The sequence below is a fragment of the Camelus dromedarius genome, chromosome 4 (genome assembly GCF_036321535.1).
Source record: "Camelus dromedarius isolate mCamDro1 chromosome 4, mCamDro1.pat, whole genome shotgun sequence".
NCBI classification, from domain to species: domain Eukaryota; kingdom Metazoa; phylum Chordata; class Mammalia; order Artiodactyla; family Camelidae; genus Camelus; species Camelus dromedarius.
The window spans coordinates 71,529,114-71,541,313 of NC_087439.1; the positions used below are offsets into that span (position 1 = coordinate 71,529,114).

At 36.5% G+C, this 12,200-nt stretch overlaps 1 protein-coding gene across 1 annotated transcript in view; it reads left to right on the forward strand.

The window, feature by feature from the left end:
* Nucleotides 1–221: 221 nt before the first annotated feature.
* Nucleotides 222–12,200, forward strand: part of ORC2 (origin recognition complex subunit 2) — a 37,373-nt gene continuing 25,394 nt past the window's right edge. Inside the window, exons 1-4 of the mRNA XM_010991966.3 lie at nucleotides 222–634; nucleotides 3,702–3,750; nucleotides 4,675–4,778; nucleotides 5,249–5,392. Coding sequence (XP_010990268.1) covers nucleotides 4,682–4,778; nucleotides 5,249–5,392 — 241 coding nt within the window. The 5' untranslated portion in view covers nucleotides 222–634; nucleotides 3,702–3,750; nucleotides 4,675–4,681. The remainder of the gene's footprint in view (nucleotides 635–3,701; nucleotides 3,751–4,674; nucleotides 4,779–5,248; nucleotides 5,393–12,200) is intronic.

Consider the following 12,200-nt stretch of genomic DNA (forward strand, 5'->3'; position numbering starts at 1 on the left):
GTTTAAAAATAAATAAATAAATAAACGCAAATTCATCCCCACTATCCTTTTCCCTCAAAAGAAGACATCCAAAGAAACCAGTGAGCACTTTTAAGATTGCCTAAACACAGGGAGACGGCTCAGCCCGCTACAACTCCTCAAGTTTCCTCAGGTGTAACCAACACTTCCTTCTCCCTTCCCCGGAAACGGAAAGAGAAAAGGCAAGCCCCAGAACCCAGAGCTTAGGGATTCGTTTTCCTCGGGTTTTGGTGGGCGGAGCCAATAGGCTGGCGCCCATTGGTCCGCAGAACCGTCGCTTTCGGCCGACTCCACTTCCTATTGGCTCCCCAGGGCTCCGCCCCCGGAGCAGGGCGGGAGATTCGGTGTGCTGCAGGCAGGCCTCCCATCCCCCCGCCGGCCTCCGGGGCTCCCCTGCTCGACCTTGCGACCCTGCGACCCTGCGACCCTGCGACCCTGCGACCCTGCTCCCGCACTGTCTACAAGAATCTGGCTTTCCCTGCTGGGGCGAAGCCGCTTTCCCAGCGCCGACCATTCAGCGGAGTGGAGTCCAGTAGGCGCGCCTGGCGGAGACCTGGCGGTGCGTGGTGGGGCGGCGGGGCAGCCTGCCTCCTCCTGCTTAGCTGGGGCTTGCGAGGTGAGTCTAGGGGAACCCAGTTCCCGGCCTTCGCCTCGGCACTCGGGGCAGGGACGCCGCACCTCCATCTCTGCCCTCCTCAGGCTGTCCCCAGCCCGGCCGGCCTGAGGACCCCCAGCTGGCGGAGCGCAGCCAACTAGTCAGTTGCGCGAGGCTCAGACCGAAGTCTGTAAATACTTGTTGGGGTGACAGGCTCCCTCTTTAAAGACCGTTCGTCTGTCCAGCAGTGATGGGTCTTCTGTGCAAGGGATGTCTGTTACCAGCATACATGTTTTCTGGCCTTAGAAGCCTTGTGCTTGCAGAGAGAGATCTGTAAAAATCCGTAACGAAAGTAGTAAAGTATCCTGGGAGAGGAGCAGGTACAGTGAGGGCCAAGAAGGAGAGATCTTGTCCCAGAACTGGCTGCCACTGGAGCGAGAACCTTTTAATGTCATCCCAGCCTGGAAGTACCAAATGAATCCTCCTAACTGAACAGTCACCTTGGGACAGTGCTTGATTGTAAAATATTGATAAACGAGGCTCGTTTGACGGAGCTTTTTAAGTTAAAAGGATGTTTATGCATTACTTTTCGTTTTACAAGTGAAATCCTGATAGAACCATTACACTTTTCCCTAATTAAATTGCAATCTGAAGAAAAATAGCACGGCCCCACACCTTTGTGTAGTAGCACTGCACGTGAAATGGACATCATTTATTCAACATTTGTTTAGCACTTTTGCTGTTAGTTGTGTCAAGGAAAATTAATCAGTAGTCGATCAGTTGAAAGAAATGGAAAGTTTTGTGCCAAACAGGATTACCACCTGGGAACAGCCTCTTAGAAAACTCTGAAGATTGTTCCATCTGTTAGAGGTCAAAGCACAGTTACATGTTTTTAAGACTGTGGACAGTACATTAAATGATGTATTATCGACAGTTTACACAATCCACATCTACACATTACAAAGCGAGTCGTGGGTCAAGGGTCATGGTGGCCCCCCAAGATTAAGAAGGAATGTTATCTCCTAAGGAGGTCTGGTTAATGTAGATGTGCAATACACACTAAAGGGGAGGGAGGAGGCCCAAATAGGCAAAGAAAAATTTTATGTTTAAATTCTTCTCATCATAAAATATGAATTTTATCTCATTGGATAAAATTGGTGGGATATAGAGGTGTATAAGAGATCAGCATGGTTAAGTTGAAGTGTAAAGTGAAAATACCCATAATAGAGAGCCTAATTAGCATCTTCATAGGTAGCACGTGATCTCAGTCGTCACAACTTTGTCCGAAGTCACACAGCTGTGTGTATGTATGTGGAATTAAGATCAGAACCAAGGTTTATCTGATATTCAGATTGGTGCATAACCACTAATCTATACAACCTTCTTTTCTTTTTTTTTTTTTTTAAGGATTATGTTTTTTAAAATTTTAGCAAATCCTTTATTTGCTCTCAAAGGACAGTGTCTGCTGTTAACACTCATTTTGTACTGCTGTATTACCTTGTTAACTCCCTGAAAGGAGTCCACTTAAAATTAAGCACCCAAGGCAGTGCCTTGAACAGTAAATGGTCATTAAATATTTCCATTTAATTGTGTGATGTTAGTGGGGGTTTTTTGTTTTTGTTTTCAGGAATTGTTGGAGAAGAACGAAGGAAAGTTTTCTTTCAAGGTCTTTGTAGAAATTTCTTCAATTTGGTGATTCTGTACTGTATAATAAGATGCCTTAAAAATCTAGAAAAGGAAATTACATATAAGTGCAGTCGGCTACAAACAAGACAAAGGCTGCCTCTGTCCAAGCAGTAAGGCAATTCTTATGTAAAATACCACAGGGAAATTGCCTAGGACAGTATTCAGTTGTCTAGACTATTTGTTTGTAAATTTTCCTTGAAAAAAAAATTTTTTTTTTTGCCCCTGAAGGAACTACTAAGCTTTTGCTAATAAGACTTATATAACTGACCTTTACTCCTATAGATTACCAGGAAGCTCAGAGCCAAAATTCTTTATATAATTTTCTGCCTTTACATTTTCCCTGATCCAGATTCCCTTTAGTATTTATAGTTTATCATTTGTTTTATTGCATTTGCTTATTGTCACTGCTTCAATTCTTGCAGAGCACAGCAGTATATAATTTTAAATAATATAGATTATGCTGCTCTTAAAGGCATGCTTGGTGTTCTAGTGATGTTTAACCTAATGAAGTGGAAAAATAGGGGAACCATGGAAGTCCTCGGATATTTGAACTGCCGTGTGGGAAAATGACTAAACAGGTTATGAATAGTTTCCAGAGGTCAAGACAAGCATTTAGGATAGCAGATTTGTATTTAATAGAGGAGAAGTGTGTCATTTAAAAGAATGATCAGTTTCTTTGGAATTAGTCAGACTTGGATTTCAGCCCTAACACACTTTCTAATTGTGTGAATTTGGGTAATTTAAAATATATAACCTCAATTTACTCATCTGTAAATTGGGGAAATTACATACATTTTTAACTACCTCAGAGAATCTGAGGATTTATTGATCTGGTGTATGTAGAAGTGCCTAACACAGAGCTTGACAAACAGCCCCTCAAAAAAACCTTTTCTTTTATACAGGTAGAAAGAAATTGTGTCTCTTAATTTTATATAAATGTCACATAGATGCATTAAATTTTTTCTCTAGTACACTCAAATTCCCTATAATAAGCAGCAGTATCATGACTGCAAAGTTCGCCCCAAAGTACATGTTCTACTGGCAATGGTCATACAAATTATAGATGAAGTAATACCTTTATATATAAACCTAATAGAATTGTTCTGAGGATTGAATAAGAATACATATAGAATATTCAAAATGGTGTCCAGCACATAGTGAGTGCTCAAATTTCGACCTCCTCCCTCCACCCACCTGCCCCCTCACAGTTTAGATCTCAGTCTCTAAGGCTTCCCGGCCAAAATGGCAGTGGTCGTTTTGCTGTTTCCTTGCCATCGTAACAACTTTAGCTTTGTAAGAACTGCCTTTGTCTATACATCTTGTTTGTTAAAATTCATAAACTTCTCTGGTTGCTTTCATTTTCCCATTAGCTGATCTGACTGAGTTCTTTTTCCATTTATAGGTGGCCCGACCTGAATTTTCCAGCTGCAGAATGTGTAGTACCTTTAAAGGTAAATGAAAACTGAGACAAAGCATTTAAGTGGGCTAGTTACAAAAGAAAACTTAGCAACATTTAGTAAGTAATCTGCATGCAAAACAACAGATTCATGCGGGACTCAGTAGATCCTCTTGCCAGGAGAAAAGGCATGAATAGGATTTATAAGTGAGAGAGGAGACAAAAATTCTTTTTTGGGGTTCACTGATTAGCTGGCAGCTAGTTGGAATCATTCATTCATTTCAGGCCATTAGCATTATAAGTTCTGAAACTAAATTTTTGTCAGAGTAGCCAGAGTTGATCAAAGTTTTGCTTGCCAAACTCTGAAAATTGTTCACTGAAGAACTAACTATAAAGTATTGCAAAAATTTATGCTTATTGTTTAGTTACCAGGATGCCTAGAAAGCCATATTCATAACTGTAAAGTTGTTTGGTAAGCATGCAATTCAATAGTAAAGGAGGGTGCCTGAGAATTATTTGGTCCAGGCTTGGTACACCAGTGAAGTACACAGACTTCCCCCAGTGGACTATCTTTCTAGTGAACAGATAATAAAATCCACCGAACTATTATTCTTTGTTTGGCTGTCCCTTTTCTAAACTGTCATGTATTAACCTCCCCTTTCAGGTTATGTTATTCTGTAGATTGGTTAGAGCTTTCTTTACAGGAAGAGTTGTTTTCCTGTCATTACATTTTAGTTACCTTGATTGGGTTTGGCTTTTTCCTATCTCAGACACTTCTTCCTCTCTTCCATTTTTCAGATAAAGAATTGAGTTGCTTATTATCAAAAACACAGTATTTAATATAATAATACATAATATATTTTTCATACTTAAAAGACTTAAAAATGTTATACAAATACATATATTCATTATATGAATGTTTATTTGGCTGTTGTTATGAATTTTCATCACTTTTGAGTGCTTTATTGCTTTTGTTTAGGTTGGCAATGATGAGTAAGCTGGAATCAAAGGAAGAAAAGATGCTGGAGGTTCAGTTTGTGGGAGATGATGATGTTCTTAACCACATTCTTGATAGAGAAGGAGGTACTGTGTGATTATACAATTGAAGAGATGCTTATACAATGGTTATGTATCATTTCACTTTTTAAAATAGTTTAACTTTTCATTTTGAAAATATAACAGAATGTTTGATCTAGTAGGACTGCAAATAAAAACTACTTTACTTTTTAGTTTATTCCATTGAAACTTTATTGAAAATTAGAAATAATAAAACCTCATCTAATATGAAATGTTCCTTAGTAATGGTAAGTGATAACTACCCATTGTAATTAAAACGTATAGTTATTTTGACCCCCCAAAATACACACTTTCAAGGTTTTTTTTTAACTTATATAAACTGGAAGAGAGGTCTGTACTTGAATCAAAGACAAAACACTGAATTTTTTTCCAGCTTTTAAGTAATGATAACATCATAGTACAGTTTACTTATTTAAATGTAGTGATTAGAAAGAATTTATACCTGTCATGTTCTAATTCTTTTGATATTCTTATAGGAGCTAAAATTAAAAAGGAGCGAGCCCAGCTTTTGGTCAACACAAAAAAAATAGTAAAGAAGCCAGAATATGGTTTGGAGGAAGACGACCAGGAAGTCTTAAAAGATCAGAACTATGTGGAAGTTTTAGGACGAGATGTTCAAGGTACTGGCAGGATTGGGGGGGTGGCTGGAGTTGGGAATGCATGCTTATATTCCTGCAGGTGGCTGAAATTACTTTGCAGGATACATAAAATTAATCTAGTAGGTTAGACGACATTGTGCTATTTTTTTTTCTAATTTTTATGAATATAAAATATACATAACATAAAATATACCATCCTTATTGTTTTTAAGTGTATAGTTCAGTTGTATTAAATACATTCATAATGTGCTACCATCACCACCATCCACCTCCAAAACTCTTTTCGTCTGGTGCACTGTGTTATTTTATTTCTCATCAGAAAAGCATTGCTTCATGTTTTTTTCTCTACAGTTGTAAAGGTTGGATGCACTGAATTTCTACTATAGGTTTTTCTCTACAGTTCTTCTTCTTCTTCTCTTTTTATTTTACAAACAACTAGTCTGGCACTTAATTATTTTTAGGAAGAGAGTCTACAGACCAAGCACTCTAAAATTATTTTTTAAGATATTTATACTTTTAACTAATTTGAAATAATTTTATAAAGCGAGCCACTTTACCTTGATCTTCTTTACAGAAATAGTTAGAAGGAAGATTCCAAGAAGTCCTATGTTCTGACCTAGGCATGCTAGTGTTAGTTTTTTTTTAACATCTAAGCCAGATTCCTGCCAGGTTATACTTACAATTTTTTAGACTTGTATTATAATTTATGGAAGTTAGGGCTCAAAGAGCACTAGACTTATATTACAGTGCAAGGAGCACAGATCTACTTAAGTTGACTTAAAACAAAGAGGAAAATCAGTACTGTTGGGCACGAAGGACATTGGAGCTGGGACCACATTAAAAAATGAGGGACTTTGCTTTCATGGACCTCCTGGTCTCCCTCATGTCATCTCTGTGCATCTGTTCTGTTCTCTCTGGGCCTCCTATCTCCCTCGTGTATGTGTTTTTTACTCCCTCATATTTGGTTTATAAATGGCCACTGTGACTACTCCTGACATTTGTCACTTCTTAAGTGATAACGCTCCTGGTTTTGTTCCCAGTGTTAAATGACATGATACAAAAAATGACCACTGTCCCTCAATAGGTTCAGTGGGCCAGGTAAATTCTTTTAAAAGAGCTCTCAACTAGACAGTTGACATTTTTAGAGCATATTCTGAATAGAACTTTGGATTCTTGACTGCCTATTACGCTAGACCTAAGAAGAGATTGAAAACAACATTTAAATAAAAAGTGTTTTCTTAAAAATTGTTACTTACTGTAAAAGTAATACATCTCTGCAGTAGTAACTCAGTGTCTCCGACCTTTTTCACATAATAGCACCCACAGCAGATGATATTTGGAGGCGCACCCGAATAAAGAGGAAGACGCTCCAGACCACCCCCTCTGCAGGCCCTGACTGCATCCTCAGAGGCCTGAGAGGATCACAACACTCAGCACTGCAGGTTACACGATACCTGTAACCCATGTCTTTAATTTCTGCATACTGGTTGGGGAACTTTGCTTTAAAGCAATATTTCTCAACCTTTTTTTTCATTATTATCCCCTAAGGAACCTTTTTAAGATTTTTTCCTCCTAATCACACTCACCCATGAAATTTTAATACTACACATATGCTGTATGTTTCCTTATGTACTATGACCCGTTGGAGGGCCACAGACCATTGTAATAGCGAAGGTGTTTTTCACATTCCCCCTCTTGCCACTGAGAACCATTTTCATTGCGACAGGAGCAACGTTATTCCTGTTGAGAATGCATGGTTTAGAGAACATGGACCTGTTGACAGTTTGGTGTGTATCTGTCTGTCTGTACAAGCATGCACACACATAGGTTTGTCTCTTAAATCCAGGAAGTGAGGCTTCCATTTGGCTGTGGGCATGTGCAACAGAGGAGCCCATAAAGTATAATCAAGTCTTGCAAACGTGACTCTTCCTGTTTGGATTTGGTTTTTTGTTTGTTTGTTTGCCAGAGCATGTAGAGGGGTGGAAAGTGGTGTTCCAGAAAAGGTGTAGGAAGGAGCGTTTTCTTTTCATCTTTTCTTCAGGGATGAAGAGGTAACATCTATCAGTTTCCTTTAACCTTATTTGAGATACTGAACAATAAGTTTTTGCCTAATCTTTGATTATAAACAGAAAATAGGTGAGCATTATTTTTTAAAACACAGAAGGATATTTGACAGAGAATCTTCAGGAATATTTAAGAGAAAAAACACATTCAACAAGGAGCTTTAAATTAATAGTTTATAAATTAATCCCTTTCTATTGAAGTGTAAGCTGCTACTTATAAGCAGCACCCATCATGACATACCTGGCATAATTCTCATATTCTATTAAGCCATCCACTCTGGTGAAAAATCATTTCATGGAGGTGCTAGGTGATCACAGGCAATAAGTAGAAGATTATCCTAAAGATCTCCCCAAAACAATCAGACAGGTTTGCTCAAGAGCAGTTTGTCTCATTGATGCCCCTCTTGAATAATTGTTTTTTAATTTTATGAACAGTATAATTCTATAGTTGATTCTTTATAAGTTGGCGGTTAGAAAACTCTAAGACAAATATGTGGTCTGTCCGTGGTATTTTTAATTTAGCCTTATTCAGAGTTCCATTTTTTAACTTAAGGACTATATTAGGTTTTTAATTGCAGTTAAATTTAAAAATGTACTTTTAAAAATTGTGGAAAGATATACATTAATATAAAACTTACCATCTTAACCATTTTTAGTGTATAGTTCAGCACTAAGTACATTCACATTATTTTACAGCTCATCTCCAGAACTCTTTTCATCTTACAGAACTGAAATTCTGTAGCCAATTAAACAACTCCATAGCCCCTGGCAGCCACGATTCTACTATATTTGACTTGATGTATTTGACTACTCTAGGTACATCATATAAGTGTAATTGTACACTATTTGTCTCTTTTGTGTCTGCCTTATTTCACTTAGCCTCAAGGTTCATCCATGTGATAGCATGTGTCAGAGTTTCCTTCCTTTATGAGGCTGAGTAGTATTGCATTGTATGTATATACCACGTTTGGTTTATCCATTTATATGTTGGACATTAGGGTTGCTTCAGCCTTTTGGCTATTGTGAATAATGCTACTATGAAGATGGGTGTACCAATATCTCTTTGAGATCCTGATTTAAATTCTTTTGGGTATATTTCCAAAAGTGGAATTGCTGGATCATATGGTCATTCTATTTTTTTTTTTTTTTTTACTATTTTAACATTGGTCATTCTATTTTTAATTTTTTGAGGAACCACCTTACTGTTTTCCATAGCAGGTACATCATTTTGCATTTCCACCAACAATGCACAAGTGTTCCAATTTCTCCACATCCTCATCAACACTTGCTTTTTTTTTGTTGTTTTTGATAATAGCCATCCTAATGGGTGTGAAGTGGTAGTGCTCTTTCTAAATTTAACATATTGTTAAATTCTTAGAGACTATTCTCTAGACAAAAAGAACTTTAATAACTGAATAATAATGCACTCTAATCCATAAACAATATACAGTTTCCTCTATTAGACTTTTGAATTGTTTATAAGTTTTTATTATAATAAATAATGCTGTAGTGATTACCCTTGGACATAAATCTTTGTTTAGATATCTTATTTTTTCATCAGAGACTCCGAGAAGTGGAATTACTGGTGAAAGTGTATGAACTTTATAAGGCATACATATTGCCACATTACTTTCTAGGAAGATTGTATCAACTAGTATTAAGATCCCTCATCAGTATTACACATTTTTTCGTATATTTATTAGACACTTTAATTACTTCTGGAATTATATATTCATAGTTTTTTGGTGTGGTGTGTTTTGAGTAATTTAAAAACTTTTTAAAAGTTTTATATATTATAGAAAAGCCCTCTTGGCCAGTGCGATTACAACCATTGTTTGTTGGTCAGTTAATCAAAATGTCAGAAAAGGAAGTCATAAAAATAATTTATATACTCTAAACATTTTGTTTTACACATAAACATATATATAAGTATACATGTATCAGAGTCTTTGAATATAAGTTTGTCAGAGGTCAGCTGATTGAAGAACAACAGCACCTTTTTGTTTTGGGGTTTTTTTAGACAGCATAATGCATCAGCTAGGATTTTCGGTTTTATTTTCTTCCATTAGATTGAGCATTTAAAGACACTTGATGCAATCTGAGTGTGATGTGCTTTTATGTTTTTTAAAATTTTTTTCTTAAGTGTTTTATGATTTCTCATCCATACCTAATTTTTTTTTAACTTTATTTTTTAGTGACATGTAGTTGATTTACAATGTTAGTTTCAGGTATACAGCAAAGTGATTCAGTTATACACACACACACACACACACACACACACACACACACATATATTTAGTTTCTTTTTCTTTATAGCTTATTACAAGAAATTGAATATAATCCCCTGGGCTATACAATAGGTCCTTGTTGTTTATTTTATATATAGTAATGTGTTATCTGTTAAACTCCTAATTTATCACTGTCCCCCTTTCCACTTTGGTAACCATATTTTGTTTTCTATGTCTGTGAGTTTATTTCTGGTTCATAAATAAAATTTGTATTTTTTTTTAGATTCTACATATAAGTGATATCATATGATATTTGTCTTTCTCTGTCTGACTTATTCATCAATACCTAATTTGAAACCAATTTTTAATTCATAACTTTTATCAAGTCTTTCTAAAGCAATTACTTTAGTTTACATAGAGACCATTTTAAATTCATGTTTTGTCTGTGTGCCAAACAATTAACTTATGTAATTACAGTAGCAAGTTCTCAATAAACAGACTCATGCATATGTGGAAACTAGATATATGATAGAGGTAGCATTGTAGATCACTAGGCTAAGGTCAATAAATAGTGTTGGGACAATTGGGTGTCCTTATGAAAAATAGAAGTGGCAGTCCTAAATGCCATCATAAATAACTTAACTGCCTTGATTAAAGATTGACACTTGAAAAGGAAATTGTAAATGTTTTTACAAGAAAATATAAGAGAATATGATTTTGGTCTTAACTATAGAAGAATTTCTTTAAAAATACGTAATCAAAAGAAAAAACTGACAAATTCAACTAATTAAAATTCAGAGCTTTTCAAGAAGACAAACCATAGACTAGAAGGAAATATTGCAAAAGCCATATCTGTTGAAGAACTATATATCCAAAGTATACAAAGAGCTCTTAAAATTCAACAATAAGAAAACAAACAGCCTGAGTAAAAGATGGGCAAAGTCCTGGAAATCGCACCAAAGAAGATACACAGATGGCAAATAAGCATATGAAAAGATGCTCAACATTATGTGTCATTAGGGAATTGCAAATTGAAACAACAGTGGGATATTACTACACACCTGTTGGAATGGCCCAAATCCCAAACATTGACAACACCAAATGCAGGCAGAAATGTGGAGCAACAGGAACTCTCATTTACTGCTGGTGGAAATGCAAAATGGTACAGCTCTTTGGAGGTCAGTTTGGCAGTTTCTTACAGATTAAACATATCTTACCATAGGGCATAGCAGTTGTGCTCATTTGTATTTATTCAAATGGGTTGAAAACTTGTCTACCCAAAAACCTGCACACATGTTTATAGTAGCTTTGTTTATAATTGCCAAGGCTTGGAAGCAACCAGGAAGTCAACCAAGGATAAATAAACTGATATATTCATGCAATGGAATATTACTCAGTGCTAAAAAAATAAATTATCAAGCCATGAAAAGACATGGAGGAGCTTTAAATGCATATTACTAAATGAAAAAAGCCAATCTGAAAAGGCTACATACTGTAAGATTCCAACATTGTGACATTCTGGAAAAGGCAAAACTATACAAACAGTGAAAAGATCATTGGTTGTCAAGGGTCAGGGGGAAGGAAAGGATGAATAGATGGAGTGCAGAGGATTTTTAGGGCAGTAAGTCTATTCTGTATCATACTATAATGGTGGATACATGTCATCATACTTTTGTCAAAACCTATAGAATGTACAATAGTACCATAAACCCTGATATAAAACTATGGACTTTGAGTAATAATGAGATGTCAGCATAGGTTCGTCAGTTGTAACAAATGTACCACCCTGGCGTAGCAGGTTGATAATGGGAGAGGCTGTGCATATGTCAGGCAGGAGGTATATGGGAAATCTTCTGTACTTTCCACCCAAGTTGGCTGTGAACCTAAAACATAAAGTCTATTTTTTTTTTTAATTCAGTACTTCTCTTCATCAAATGACACTGTAGAGAAGAGGAAAGACAAGACACGGGATAGAGAAGATAAATTTTCTTCTAGAAATAAGAAACATGTAAAAAGGTATTCAGCCTCATCAGTGATTAGGGAAAGGCAAGTTAAAACGCCTCTTCCTGTGAGATTCATTTTATACCCACTAGATTGGCAAAGATTAAGGAGTTTAGATAATATCAAATGTCAGTGCAAATACACATCAGTGGGAACTCTGAAGCAGTAAGGAGAGTGAACACTGACTTTGGAAAACTTTGGCACTGTTTTCTAGAAACCATGATAAACCCATTGGATGTTAACATAAATTACATATGTTTTGATGAAAAACAACTATTTTCCCAAAAAAGTTATTAAAGAGAGCATTGTTTTACATTTTTACAAATGTTTTTAATGTCTGGCTTAAAAGACAACTGGATTTTCCTACCTGCTTCACATATTCCATTAGCTGACAGGGTAATGATGTCACCATGCATCATGTAGTCTCTGGAATACCTCACTACACAGTCTTGATTGAGGGTCAGAAAGTCAGATCATGTCTTAGTGTTACTGTGAAATAGTTTTGGCCTCAGGGACCTCAGAGACCACCCACCAAAC